General features: G+C 32.3%; 1 protein-coding gene across 1 annotated transcript in view; it reads right to left on the minus strand.

Moving 5' to 3' along the window:
- The window catches only part of obe (activating signal cointegrator 1 complex subunit obelus), a 30,468-nt gene extending 15,928 nt beyond the window's left edge, over positions 1 to 14,540 (minus strand). Inside the window, exons 1-18 of the mRNA XM_085957117.1 lie at positions 14,258 to 14,540; positions 12,014 to 12,275; positions 10,338 to 10,661; positions 9,997 to 10,240; positions 9,343 to 9,517; positions 9,084 to 9,220; positions 8,724 to 8,869; positions 8,398 to 8,598; positions 7,026 to 7,218; positions 6,365 to 6,551; positions 6,012 to 6,123; positions 5,198 to 5,481; positions 3,666 to 3,771; positions 3,288 to 3,512; positions 3,034 to 3,123; positions 2,241 to 2,385; positions 524 to 660; positions 101 to 277 (exon numbers count right to left, since the gene is read on the minus strand). Coding sequence (XP_085813243.1) covers positions 101 to 277; positions 524 to 660; positions 2,241 to 2,385; positions 3,034 to 3,123; positions 3,288 to 3,512; positions 3,666 to 3,771; positions 5,198 to 5,481; positions 6,012 to 6,123; positions 6,365 to 6,551; positions 7,026 to 7,218; positions 8,398 to 8,598; positions 8,724 to 8,869; positions 9,084 to 9,220; positions 9,343 to 9,517; positions 9,997 to 10,240; positions 10,338 to 10,661; positions 12,014 to 12,275; positions 14,258 to 14,379 — 3,267 coding nt within the window. The 5' untranslated portion in view covers positions 14,380 to 14,540. The remainder of the gene's footprint in view (positions 1 to 100; positions 278 to 523; positions 661 to 2,240; positions 2,386 to 3,033; positions 3,124 to 3,287; positions 3,513 to 3,665; positions 3,772 to 5,197; positions 5,482 to 6,011; positions 6,124 to 6,364; positions 6,552 to 7,025; positions 7,219 to 8,397; positions 8,599 to 8,723; positions 8,870 to 9,083; positions 9,221 to 9,342; positions 9,518 to 9,996; positions 10,241 to 10,337; positions 10,662 to 12,013; positions 12,276 to 14,257) is intronic.
- Between the last annotated feature and the right edge of the window lie 1,341 nt (positions 14,541 to 15,881).

A 15,881-nucleotide genomic window follows, 5' to 3' on the forward strand; every position in this document is an offset into this window, starting at 1 on the left:
TTGTATTATGGCATTATAGCCAATGCACCAAAATACATAATAAAATACAATACAAAATTATAAACAGTATTCATATATTTTGCTACAATATTAATAATACCTGCGTTATGTACGAGAGATCGGAAATCAAAGAGAATGATTTCACATTGCCTCTTGATAGATAAGTCTGAATTAAAATGTTAACTTTCCCATGTAGATTTTCAGTTCCTCCGATTACATTTACTTCACAGTTGTCGGAAGTTAATTCATCCAATTCCGTTAGTTCATCATCTCTGACCTGAAATTAAAAAGAAAAACAATGAATCTGTGCAACATCCTTTACTGTAAATCCTTGGTGAAAGACTCACACGAGACATTGTTTTTACTCAATTACAATAAAAGTGACAAGTTGTATGATCTTTAAAAGTTGCAAATTCTCACCGAACGACCGGTATCATTGAACCTATTTGGGAATCACTGATTTAACAATCCATGTCCTACAAATGTGTAAAGTTTTATATTTTATTATATTCACAAAATATACCTTCAACTGAGTAAATTCCTGAGCGTGAGATACCATCGCTAGAATATCACCATCACCCATGACAGGCTTCATCATCTCGTTGAATACCTCTACAGTGTCATACTTTATATAAAAATAACTCGCTGTCCTTCCAAGATCTGAAAAAAAAAACTCAAATCATAAAAAAATGTTATAACTCAAAGTGAATTTGAACTCTAGATAGAAGAAGTCTCATAATTATTATGTATTTCGTATTACGAATTTTGACGACAGTTCCATTTTTTAATCAAAGTATCGTATGCGTCATTGTATTAACTTGTATTCTTGTTTGAAGTCTGTTGCTTTGTTTACTACATAATCGACATACATATTTTTTGGTGTTTTAGGTGATTATTCAAATTAAAAATAATGGTCAAAGTAATGGTTTTGGCCGACTACATAAAATTGACGAGAGAGTATCTTTCCTCAGATATTTATAGTTAAATTTTATATTCAAATGTCTGCTTTGATACGGCAATGTGTGAGATGAGTGAAATGCCAAATTGAAATCGATTTTAAAAACATACTATCCAATCCTACAAATTTATATAATATTCAAGGCATATTTTGGCAATTTCAACACCTAGAGCGGAATGCAGAAACATTTGTCATAACTAAAATTTCCTTAGCAGAAAACACTATGCAGAAACATTGTCCTTAGTTAAGATCATTTCTATTGAAAATAATACCATATTTAAAAATTCTCTTTCCTATAGTTTAGGTAAATTATTTTATAATTGTTAAACGATGACAAAAATATGACAACTGCATTTTATAAATGCAATAACTATAAATACATATTAATATTTAATTATAATACTCTTATGTTCCCGTTATAAGTCATTATACGTGATTCCACAGGCACCGCAAGATATTTTTTTAACATGGTAACACTAGCGTCAAGTGTCATTCTATCACCTTCTATCTGCGGACTGGCGTATAAAAGTAAAATAATATTCTGCAAGTACATGCCAAACGATTAATACTATCAATATCCATATTGAGATACATTGTTAAATGAATTTGAGTGTATGGACTGTTTTATAGACATGCGAATTTATTTTGACAGCAGCTGTCAGTGGTAAATGGTAATACAGAAGGAGGCGTGTTCATAACAAAAGTAGTCTATGGTTAAGGATTCCTTAACTCTATACTCAGGATTGTCTATAGTTAAGTCATGCTTTTCGGCGACTTATCCTTAGGATCGAAATCTTAGATTGTGCATGCCGCTCCTAGATACATGTATGTAATTAACTACATAATTGGGTAAATCTGAAATTATATTGGAATGTCAAAGTAGAAGTGTGAAGTTCTCTTCAAATAAACCTGCAATTAAGGCCGTCATATTGAAAGAAAAAGTATCGATACCTGATATCGGTATCGTATCGAAAGACGGCCCTACCTGTAATCCAGTCACTTGTAGCTTAATAGGTACATATACCAGCGGTCCTTTTTTTGCTTCAATTTTATACATTTTGGCTCCATCTCTATAGAAAAGGATTTTTTTTTAACATCTTTGGTATCAACAATGCATGAGTACCTACTTACTTCACCTTTATTACCTATTACAAAAATCTTTTATGAATGGTGTGGTGAAAGTTTCTAATTCCAGCCATATATTTTCAATGTTGTCATGTCAGTTATGAATTGAGTTGGAATAGTTGATTGTGAATTGAAGAGTGGATAAAATTATACATACCGGTAATACTAAGATCACCGGTTCTCTCATTGTATCGAATCATGCAGGCCTTGTCTAAGGCCATAGCTGCCGATCGGATGTACTCTCTTCGCTTTTTCTCCAATCTGCCGTCTTCTTGAACCTCTATGTAGTGAATCCCGTAAACCTATCAACAATTTAAAACACATTAAACAAATCTATAAGATAAAATGTATTTATTGCTTCATGGAAATCTATCAACATACAATTCTAACCAGCGCAAAATTCTTTAGATTTCGAGTGGACTCAAAAAAACTTCTAGCTGTTGAAAGGAAAATCTCAAAAACATAATTTTCATTTCATTATAATTCTTATTATTTCTGTATTAAATATAATAAATATAAATATATAAGTATTTGCAATTTAATTGAAGAGAAACCTACACTGAATCTACTTTGATGATCTCATGAAGGTGATCAAATAAGATTGCGCAAAATAATAATGCGCTTTTGATATATTTGTAGGTACGTATTAGTAGCGTGCGAGGCTGTCGATGCGGAGCATGCCCAAAAATACTCGATAAAATATCTATATATGGACAGTATTATGTACTTATTGTACAATTAGGTGAGAAAGAAAAAAAACACATAGTATTAAACTTACACCTTCTTTTAAGATATTATCAGTTACAAAACCTTTAGTGGCCCAAGAAGACAAAAATATAGTAGGTAATGTAAGTACCTCTATATGTATTTTTTTTTCAGCTTGCCTACAAACAAAAGTTACCGCACACCACTGGTAAATATAACAAAATATTTGAAAACGAGAAACTCACCTGAGGATTTTTCTTCATTCTGACGAACAGGTAAGTATAACTTAACCATTCGATTGCTTCTTCAATGTTTGTAATAGTCCCCAGAGCGACCTGTTGAATTGATATGAAATTTATGTTATGTTTCACATATTGTAGGGTTACTTATGTAACCATATAAAATACAAATAAATTAACGAGCTGACTGAGTGGCCAAAAAAATGAGAGAAATTAATGTTGTCATTCGAGCAATCCGTAGAAACAAAATATTTGTTTACCTCAGCGTTGAGATTGTCAGCGAGACAGTTGATGAAATTACTTTCAATGGGAAACTGGTTGGTGAGCAGCGAGAGGTAGTGCGACAACTTGTCGTGGCCTGTGATGATGATGCCCGTTCCCGACTTGTCAAACTGCGGCCGACCAGCACGCCCAAAGATTTGCAGCACGTCAAGTATACCTAAGTTGACAAAAGACCCGTGTTTGGCATCGTAAATTTCTGTTCCCTACAAAACAAACATCCACCATTATTAAATGAGTTCTGTCAACATGATGGAAAACCATTATATAAATCGTGATAACAAAGATATAAAGTTTTATTCAATACTGTAATACATAGTGAGAACCGTTGTAAATAATATAAAATAATATATTCTTACTCTGATAATGACAGCATGCGCTGGCAAGTTGACACCCCACGCCAAAGTTGATGTGCATACAAGCACTTTGATATAACCGTCAGAGAAACATTTTTCCACCAGGTTTCTAAAAAAGATTTAATAAAATTAAATTAGCACGAAGTGCGTCAGAATTATGTTCTGTAAATTATTGTTCTTCATAAAATCCGTGGTGTTGTCAAATTATGATAAATCCAAAGATGGTAACTTCGAGGTACATAATATGTAGTTTTACTGAGTGTATGAGCTCTTTAGTTAATCAAAATTATTCAAATTATAATATTGTCATCTCATATTGGTCAAAACTGAGATCTTTATTGTATACGCTAGTATGAATCATTGAATACTTACCTCTGTAAAACTCTTGCACACTTAAGGGGGGACATGCTCGTCGTAGGTCAAAATTGAGTTTTTATTGTATTTTCAAACCATGATCCTGGACACTCCTTAAACGTTGTAGATAATCTATTTATATAATTTTGAAGCCTTATTATCCCTCATATTTATTTTAAACATTTGATGACTGCATAAAGTATTTTTGTTACATAAAATAGTATTCTTTTAAACCTCTCGCTCTAATGTTTTAGAATATAGTCATATTTCGGTACATAACTGTGCAGTGGTGTTAAGATTTTTTACATTTATTAATTTTTAAACGCATTTATAAAACCATTAGTATAATTTATGACGAGATAATTTTTGTAAAATATTCACGATAAAAAAATATATTGATAATCTCTGTGATCCCAAATTTGACAAGAATTAGGCATTTTATTATTCAAAAATCGGCAAGATTAACACATTTGCAAATTTGACACTCCTTAAATGTTGTAGATAATCTATTTATATAATTTTGAAGCCTTATTATCCTTTATAGTTATTTTAAACATTTGATGACTGTATAAAGTATTTTTGTTACATAAAATAGTATTCTTTTAAACCTCTCGCTCTAATGTTTTAGAATATAGTCATATTTCGGTACATAACTGTGCAGTGGTGTTAAGATCTTTTACGTTTATTAATATTTAAACGCATTTATAAAACTATTAGTACAATTTATAACGAGATAATTTTTGTAAAATATTCACGATAAAAAATTATATTGATAATCTCTGTGATCCCAAATTTGACAAGAATTAGGCATTTTATTATTCAAAAAATGGGTTTAAAAGAATACTATTTTATGTAACAAAAATACTTTATACAGTCATCAAATGTTTAAAATAACTATAAAGGATAATAAGGCTTCAAAATTATATAAATAGATTATCTACAACATTTAAGGAGTGTCCAGGATCATGGTTTGAAAATACAATAAAAACTCAATTTTGACCTACGACTTTCAAAAATTAATCCACAAAAACCTCATAATTCCGATTGACAATAAAATAATTTGCAAACCTCATAAATATCGAGAATCGTTATAATTTTGTAGTTTGTTGTATTTAAAACAAAAATTAGACATGGAAGAAACACAATGGAAGAAGTAAAAAGAATCTAAATCGTTGCAATACCTGTCACTTCTGAGCATTCCAGCATGATGACAAGCAAAGCCGTATGGGAAAAGTTCTGCCAATTGTCGGTTCTTTCCTTTGGCGACAGATCTCTTGGCGGCGACTAATCCTACACAGTCTTCCGGCTCGAACGAGCTGATTTGCCCTTTATTTTGAGCCATCTCTTTAAGCACGAGTGCAGTGCGGTTGGTTGCATTGCGAGCGTGCACAAACACCATCACTTGGTGACCCTTCTGGACCATTTCAACTACTTTATCGTAACAAACTGTATCCATGTCAGTCATCTGAAAAAATCATGTTAAAAATAAATAGATAAAAAATTGTCTATGGAAATTTTTCTCAATTAATGCATTGATATATTATAAAGGACACACTTTGGCTGATTCATAGTTTTTGACATTTCATGTAAGGCAATCAAAGCCATTCATTCATTGGTCGGCACATTGGTATGCAGCCAATTAGGTTTTATATCTTTATTATGCAGCTAACTTTATGATAGTCAAAACTGACAGTGAGCTTTGTACAATTTTTGCACACATGTGCATCTCCATAGCATAGTGACAAACTTTCAAACCTCCTTCAGAGTATAATAAATTATTATGTCAACAGAACCAAATGAAAAAATGTAAAAATCTAGTTTCCTAACTTTGTCATGGCGTTTGTCACATACTTATCATAATTATTGGAATATAACTAAATTGTTTGATTTGACAGATTGATAAATATTTGTAATTTGTGTAAATTTTATCTTCAAGTAATATAATAAAAATTCAGTTTTTAGTAAAAAAAAAATTTATTTTTGAGCAATCCATACTTGTTGCATTGGCTTTGTGGCTTTGACTCCTATGAAGGTCTGTGAAAGAGGTACTGGACGAAAGCGCGAATCAAAGAAGAATAATCCAATATGCGGATTTACCCGTAGAAAACTGAGAATAAAAAAAAAACATACAAATGTAGAAAAAAAATAACAAATTTTTGGAATGTGTACGTTTCTTATTAATGCAATTCTTATAGATTAGAAATAGAATAGAAAAGTTTTCACATGATATTCAGTAAAATTGAGTAGCTGTTGAGTAGCTGTTGAGTAGTAGGTGATAAACCAAACTATTATATCTGATTTTTAAGGAAAATGACATGATTTAAATATTTAAAACATTGCATATTTACGTGGCAACATCAATATAATTGGGTAATGTGGCCGATAGTCCGACAATACGGATCATGCTCTGCGATGATTCCACTAAGCGAAGAGTTCTGGCAACGAGAGCTTCCACTGCTGGCCCTCGCTCCCCGTGCAACAGATGCACCTCGTCAATAATTAAAAGACGCACCAATGATGTAAGAGCAATGTCACCTGAAAAATAAATTAAGTACCAGTTGTCATTGGCATAGTAATATCATGGACATTACAAATTATTAATTTAGGATGCACACAGCAATACATTTATATTTTAAATTAAACTAGGTGACATTTGATTATAGTGACAATGAAACTTCTTACTACGATACTAAATTTGTAATAAATGAATGTGTATCAGCAGGAATTGGAACCAATAATTTTCATAGAGTAAAACCCTGTTAATACGAAAACGGTTAATTCTAAATTCACCATAAATCAAAATATTCGCCAAAATTCATAAAATCAAGAATGAATTTATCTCGGAAACAGAAACAATGTTAAAAAATTGCAACAAAAAAAACCTTTTCTTGTAATTTGATTTTTTTTATTATTTTTGGTCCTGTCAATTTCGAATTAATGGGGTTTTACTGTATTACTGGTGTGGTTAAAACATACAAATGATATCTCTAGGGAAAAAAAATGTAATACCTGTGCCTTTCCTAGTGACAACATCCCACTTTTCCGGAGTCGTCACCAGCATCTGTGTCTGATGAATTTCTGATTTAGTCAGTTGCATATCGCCAGTCAACTCTTTGACAACAATGCCAAGGCAGCTGAGTTTCCTGCTGAAACTGGCTGTCATTTCAGCAGCCAACGCTTTCATCGGGGCAATATACACAATCTAAAACATGCGAAGATATTTTACATTCGTTTGAAGATATATTGAAACTGAATTTGAAACGGTCAACTCATATCATATTATATTCATCTTATATTAAATTGTCATCAATAAGCATGTTGTGAATAGGGAATCCAATCCCGAGCCAAAATTCTGATCCCGGGATTTCGGGATTACAATTTGACAATCCCGGGATTGGCATTTTTTGTCCATTAATATAAAATTTTTATATTTACAAATAACGTTGATAAAATCGGTCAAAAATAAATCTAGTATAATTTATACTATTTAAGACATTTATTGTTAATATTGTATACGTTCAATCTTGGAAATACATAAGTTTAATGGAGTAAATAATATTGTAATATAAATAATAATGTGAATTTAATATGAGATTGCTGTTTCTGATAGTAAAGACATAATGAATGGATTAGCGATATTTAAAATAGTAAAGCAAATAATCATGGCGTACTTATGGCCTTTCCGCTTCATAAATCTAATAATTAGTCAGCTAAATATGAAACTGCCGTAAAACGTATGATATCATGGTAGAATTACTTTGTTAAAAGTACGAAGCATTGTTTTTTTCCAATCTTTCTCATTTTTAATAATGCATGTGAAAAAATAAAATGAATCGGCAACCTACACATGGGTATAAATCAAACTTCATTCAAACTCAGTTTATTTCTAATGTAGTTATTTTTTATTAAAAGTATTTTTTCTGTTTTATTTTCGCTTTTATTTTATTTTCCATAAAAATTGATAAAAAAATCAATCCCGAAATCCCGGGATTATGTTTATCAATCCCGGGATTCATAGGTATCGAAAATAGCTCGGGATCCCTAGTTGTGAATGCCTTTGCATAAAATGGATGAATACATACAGTTCAAGAGTTTTTTACTATTCAAATTATGATCACCCAGATTGTGTTACTATTAAAAAGCATTGGAAAAAAAAATCAATTCAATACCGTGCCGAAACAATGTGAACAGCTGACATCATTATGTAGTACTTTGTAATAAATTAGTATATTCATTTAATAGCCAGTAATAAAATTTGTATTGTATATGTACTGGTTTATACATTCAAAAATAATAACACACATTATAGGATAGATAATTTTAATTTATGCATCTGAATTTAATCCAATATTAATATAGATATTATAAAAAAACAACCTACCTTGAATTTGTCCCTCATGATGACATTATTTTCAATATGCTGTCGAATTTGGTGCACGACTGTCAGCATGGCAACATTTGTTTTGCCCGCCCCCGTTGGAGCGCAAATCAAGAGATTTTCATTTGTATTGTACGCCGTGGGGTAAACAACGGATTGTATTCTGTTGAGGAATTTCGTGCCTTCGAACGCCATCTGCCCAATCTGAAACGAACCCACAGGAAACAGTTATTAACGTTATTTTAGACTGCAGTAAAATAATTCTAAATAGATTGATTAACCCAAAGACATTCGAATCCAACAGACATACACAAAAGTTATGTAGGTACCTCATCTAATGAAGAAATGGCAACCAAATCTTTTCCGACTTCCACAGGTGGCGGTTCACTCAAAGGTATTACGACCTCTTCAAACATTTTATTGTCAGTTCTTTCAACACCCTCCGGCAGCATCATCTTCGCATCGGCTATAAAACCTGATTACAAAACAATATTCATGAATCATCATAATATTTTCTTATATCACAATAAATGTAGTAAGCTATGAATTTGCTGAATATTTAAATTCTATGAAATCATTTCATTGTTTGTAAATAAGCAATTTCCATTTAGAAGAACAGAGAAGTGTAGATGTTTCTATTCTTTCTTTGTTACCAAGAAACTTTTATTCTTAGAAAAGATGATTTGTACCTGCCATGTGTTTGGCTTGAATTTGGGCGTCATACACATTTGGGTATTGAATCCTAGTCGGCAGAGCTCTTTGCTTTTCGAGTTTTGTACTAGGCATCATAAGAAGGTTGTTGACAGGTGCTGTTAAAGCTGTTTGCCTTTAAAATAGAAAATAGCTTGTTATTGTCAAAATAATGACATGTTAAATAATGTCAATCAAATTACAAACTATGCACTACCCTGGAATTAGACATAATATATTACAACACTGGAGTCTTACCGTCTAGCTCTCATTTGAGCGGGGTTAAATTTGTAATCCTCATCATCTTCATCAATGTTTTTCATATTTTTGCCAGACTTCTTCACATCTTTACGAAGTTGCTTCAACTGTTGTTTCTCATGCTCCGACTGAACAGTCACTTGACACAAATAATGAGGCTGGTTTTTGTCGATATCTGAAAAATAAATATCATCATATGCTGTTAATGCAATATCATTGTTTTAGTGTTCCTGACTGTTGAGGATCGTAACTCCTTTAAAATGTCATAGTAACATTTCTTCAGCGATTCCTGCAGTCCATTGTCTGCATAGCTCAAGGTATTGAGATACCCTTTATTCTTCATAATATAATATGCACGCTGTATGCTCCACACTGCAAAACGCTGCCACTGAGGCCTTACGCTAAGATGTGGTCTTATATAATGAATTGTGAATTGATAATAATTGGAAAATGCGGGGAGGCAGTTGCAGAACATGCAGAGCATCATGAAAACATAAGCTCATTTTATTCTCAGAATAAAAAATTCCTTGAGAACATTGAAATCAGCCATTTCGAACGAATTTGTTTTTTAATGAAAGTGACATATTTTATACGTGGGGCAAAAGATTTTGCGTTAAACGTGATGATGAGGTCGTATGACTTAATTGTTATTACCATTTGCTACAGATGATTTCGATGTACTGTTTACGATATTGGATCTGTTTTGAAGAATTGTCTGTATAAGTTCAAATCGATCAAAGCCAAGAAGGTCGAATAGCTCATTTTGTAATTCATCATTAGACTTTGCGGATTGCAACATCGTGACGATGGAATCCAAAAACTCAGCACTAGAAACTCCGCACGGATTACCGGTAGAATAAAATTTCTCCAACTCCTTGTCGAGCCACGATTTATCATACTGAAAAATATACAAAATATAAATGAAGTAAGTAGGAGGCGTTATAGTTTATTAGAATATATAAATCTTAAATTTATAAAATAGATATAATATGTACCTCAAAATCACCATTTCTGGAGTTGTACGTTGAATAGTTTTGGATGGAGCTTGAAGGCTTCGAATTAGCTAAACTTTTCGCTTTCATTTCTTTTTCTTTGTCATACTTCATCGTGAAGCTTTTTATTACATTACTAGATGTAGAAGGTTTTGGTCTTAGATCCGATAGTCGTGAGGTATCTCTCGTATAAGGAATTGTAGATGAAAAATTACATTTAATCTTTTCACCCCATTCTTTGGGTGTTTCCCCCCCAGATGCAATTTCATTTTTTTCTATAACCTCTTTACATCTGGGCGATATATTTGCGGATATTTCCATTACAATCTGAAAACAATCAAAGTAATAAATTTACTATTATATCCAGTGGCGGCTCGTGGATAAGATATTTGAGGATGCTGCGGTTGATTAAAAATAAAAATAAATGTTTATTTGGATTATATTTTACAATTAACATCAAAATTAAATATAAATAATTAATTATATTAATAATTATAATAAAGAGCTTTGCATAAATTGCTTGCAGAAATAAATTTTAACAATGTTAATAAATCATTATAGCTATATTTCTTTCCTCGCTGTGGCGCGCGTGCTCACGTGCGATGCAGAAACGGAGAAATACAGAAATCGGACTGTCTGACCGGCAGTACCGATTAGGCTTGCAGCTGCAAGCACCGCTGCCCGCGCCCCTCCTTCGCCCACTCGAGAATATTCTATTGAAATCGGTACTGTGCAAAATCAAGTACCTACCGCGGTGTATAATAATATTATTGGACATTGGATGTATTGCTGCGCGGGCGAGCTTATTACACGCTTAATAATATTGATATTTTCATATAATATACATAAATTTATGTATATTATAATATTACATTTTTCTCAATTTGCTTGGGGGTGCTGCAGTTCCGCAGTGCATATGGACGAGCCGCCACTGATATCACAAGTAGGGAAGTGGAAATAAAAAGTATTTATACCTGATATTGGTATCGTATTGTTACTGGTATCAGTATCGACCACAGCAAAAACACTCATTAGCAAGTACCATAATGAAAAAAAAATTATCTATACTTTTTGACATCCCTAATGTACAAGTACATGTTATAGTAGTTTAATGTTATGTACTATTACACTAGACACTGGGCCTGTTGTGGTATTTAACCTTTTCTATGCCTCACAATATTACTATGGTAGTATCTGACAGGCCGCAGATTTTCAACGACATACGTTGAATGTAGAGCGAAGGTCTTACTAAAATCACTGTAATACCGATAATGTATGGCTTCGTATTTCATTCACTGTGTGTTTAATGTTGTAGATTACGCAAATCAATCGACAGTGGCTAGTAATTTGAGTTTAAAGTCGGACGAGATAACTCGCGAAATTTCTATGTGCGGCCTGTCGATCACGGCCTCATAGAGCGAGAAAAAGAATACTGCGGAAAAACCAAATTTTTTTGCCACGTTCTGTCGTGACATTTGGCTGTATTATAATCTCAGAATCAACCAATAGTTTACTAGTTATCGGCTTAAATCAACGCTGACTATTATAATTATAATAATTTTGGTGTTTATGATTCAAATTTACGCAAGACAAACATTTTTTAGTAAATCGTGATTGCAGTGTTCTAGAGGATTCTAGAGTATCCTTATGGTATCGGTCATATATTTACTTAAACTTACATCACATATTTTATTAGCTTTGGATGTCGGGAACTGTCCAAACATTTGTTTCATCTTCGCCAGATGCTTCAATAAAACAATCGATTCATTGAGAAACAATCTCAGAAGGAATATGGCAGTGTCATCCACAATTTCAGGAGACTGCTCCGGTCCAACCAAGTCTTGTGTAAGCGATCGTAACTGCTGTAGCATTTTTGGTACTCCTTTCTCACACTCTTCGTCGTTTGCGATTAGCGTGTTTAAATCCTTCCATATTAAAGCTCTACAATAACAAAATTCCTGCATTAATCAATGGTAAAAAGAAAAATTAGTAAACCATCACCTCTGCTTCATATTTATATCCAAAATCCAGAGACATCTTAAAAGATTTTTTAATGAGGATTGGTTGCTAAACGGACTCCAATTGATGTGTCAAAGTTTGCCGATGGTTAATAGTGTGACTAACATAATAGTGCAACAGAAAAAAAGCAAACTGACATATTATTGAGATTGGGTTTTACAAGATAACTAATTAATTTTGTAAACTCCATACTTTTTGTCGTTAAAAATACAGTTCATAAAATTAGGTTCCAGTACAACTGTTTTGATAGGAAAATACAAAAAAACCGCAGCCCAGGTAAACGGCAAGGGCCTTCTTCAATGTCTGACTCATGACTGAGTGGGACCTATTCCAACAACCGTTAAATAATTTCTTTTCAATCTTTCCAGTGTAACGAATGAATCCCTTAGTCCCATGTCATATGTGCATTGTTGTAATTGTAAAATCCCTATAAAAATAAATATTGATCATGTGGTAAATTTTGTTGTTTTTAAACGCACACAACCCAAATGTTGAAATCTAGCCTTGTGGCTCTCAGCCGAATAGTGGAAGGCCTCTGCGAGTGAATTTTTATAATGATATTTTTTATTGAGTGGGTGAATGAAATTGTATTGATAATTTTCATTTAATATAATCAAGCATAAAAAAGATTTTAATTTTTTGTTTTAATTTTAAAAAAAAACAGAATTTTTTGGAAGACAGATTTTTATTAGATCATTATATTTTATGAATACTTTTATAGTTTTAAGTTCTAGGAGACAAAAAATTCACAGTTTTAATGTATCTTGATTCTAATTATAAAAACATCAGTGTTATCAGGAGACTCGCATTGAACAATTTTATGTCCAGTACTTGTACATGACTCAAAATTGCTAAACATTTAAATACATTTCTTTGACCCTAAAGGGCTGGATTGTAGACAATAATTTGCTTAAATTCTGTGTATAATAAATAATCTAAATACCAACTTGATTATTTTGGCAGTTACTAAAAATTCCATACAGTATTTAATAATAAAATAAAATAAAATGCCAGACTATTTTTTCAATATTTTCACTATATTCTCTGCTATACTGACAATACTAAGAAAACACTAACGAAATGTAAAATTCATTAAAAAGTGACAAACTTATGACACATTATCAAGAGCTTTGTTGGAAGGTCACGAATACAGTGTCAAAGAACCTATCAAGATGTTGGGTAAATGCTGTTTGCTATATTGTTCGTTTTTGTGGTCATGGTCTTATGTTACGTATAAACAAAGCAGAACTTCAGAAATAGTCTTAGGTTTTGTTTTTTATAGTTTTTGATTTTAGACCAACATTTTTTCAGTGAAAAAAAAACAATACTGTATACCACATATTTACAAGTTGATTTACGGGGACATACTAAGCACAGTATAGTTTTTGCCTGATATGTTTGTTGAATTCAGTGGGCCTTGCCACTGATGCCGGTGATAGAAAGAAGTATTTTTGTTCAATCTCATTAGCTTTATTTTTCTATTGAAACCAAATATATTGTCAATCTTACAATATTCGTTTATGTCATATGATAAAATCAAACAGACATATTATATTGTTATCTTGATAAAGCTCGACTTGCTCAACAATTTCAAAATGTCAGAAAATATTGTGAAATATGTCATTGTGATATCTGTCAAAAGCAACATAGTTTATACAAATTTTCTATCAACACTGGCTTTGTAGGATGTGCATTATGTAAACATTTTTTTAAATAATATATAAAACTTCCTTGGAAAAACTGCATAAAATGTGAAGGGCAATGGGCATATTGACAGATACAAAATTATTCGAAGAACTGCCACACATCACTATATTATTAGGTTATAAGTATATATAGAGAAATCGGTATTTTCCCGATATTAAATAGTAATTTAAATATATTTATATTATTTTTCAGCTTACGTGGTATCCTGTTTGGATTTGTTTAGCCGATGTTTAAGGACATCCTGCGCCGGTTTTAGCTGTCTTTTGGGGGCTAGGGACAGGTGAGCCCTCAAAGCTCGCGATATTCGTGGAAGTTCCATCACTTTATGTCAGATATAGAGCAAAATTGTACAAAATAAGGAAATATACGAGAACAAAAACTGAAGAGAAATAACTTCGAGGGATTCCTCCCGCTTCCGATAAGTGACAAGTTTTAGTCGGACAAAAGTTTTGACGTTTAACCAGTGTTCAGTGCTGCCATATTTTGAAAGTGGAATTATAGTACAGTGCCTTCAAAATTATAGTATTTCAGCAAAAAATATAGTACGCGTTGAGTGACCAATAATTTTCTGCATTTTCAAAAAATTAAATGTGGGGTAATTAACGTCTTGTTTTTTTAGACAAAATATCCATGAAGGGTAATTAATGTCTTGTTTTTTTAGACAAAATTCAAATGATAAGTTAGTGGTTTCCACACTTTATGTTACTACGCCTCCCTTTTAAAAATATCTAATCTAGGCGCCCCCCCCTTATTTCATTAAATAATACAGACACCTTTTTAAATAGTCAACAAACAAGGTTTTTCTACTTACATTACATTAATTTTTGACGAATGTGCTTGTTTATTAGCACAGTCAATTTCAATAGTCAAGCCAAATTCATCTTTGTTCATTGACAAATGGATTCTATCATGGACCCCACATCCCGAAGCGGACCTCCCGAGTCAGTATTTTTCAACCATATATTTAAAATATTTAATAGCTCCGAAACAAAGCAGCTTTTTTTGCTATTAATAAAACAATGTGAAAAGTGCATTAGCAAACTAACCAAGAACTCTGGCGTAGAGATCATTTAAAAAATAATGGAGATATGGCGAACTTTTTTTTAGCCATTTTGATTTCCTAAGCTCCAATTTTTTATGAATGCCTTCACTTTGTCGTTTTAAATCAGTGAATGCATTAGTGGTCCATGGATTGATTTATTCACTGATTTTTTTTTAATTTTCAACCAAATAGACAAGTTTAACAACAAAATTATCGTCCCTAAACAAATTTACCTCAAATTTCAAGTTTATGATTAATTTGACCCTTTTATTTCATTTTTTTTACGAGATACCTAGCCATTGCGCTTCACAATAGTATAGAAGTGAGGGATTCTAAAATTAGTCTCCATATTTGCAGAAAGGTTGGCAAACAACCTTTTATAGGACTGTTTTTTGTGTAGTTTATAGCTAGCGGCCGTTTTACTATAAACTATGCATTTGCAAACGGGAAACCTGTGGCTACATTAATTGTGTTAAACTTTTCGCGCCTCCCTTTGCAACACTCCGCCTCCCAGTTTAGAAATCGCTGTGTTAAGTAATTAACGTCACCTTTTTTATAGACATGGGGATAATTATTTTTTTTGCTTCTCACGGATTATTTTGGCGTTGTTTTTCTTCTATTGGCAACTTTTTTTCCGATTGCTCAAAATTATAGTATTTTGGGCGTACTATACCTGTTTTATATCGTACATAGTACCTACGCAAACGAAAATTATAGTACAAATACTATAATTATAGTACGGTTGGCAACACTGCTGGTGCTGCCATCTTTTTGTCGCC

This window comes from Rhyacophila brunnea, unplaced genomic scaffold, assembly GCF_057557595.1.
Source record: "Rhyacophila brunnea isolate RB1 unplaced genomic scaffold, BYU_Rbru_1.0 scaffold_6, whole genome shotgun sequence".
Taxonomy (NCBI): Eukaryota; Metazoa; Arthropoda; class Insecta; order Trichoptera; family Rhyacophilidae; genus Rhyacophila; species Rhyacophila brunnea.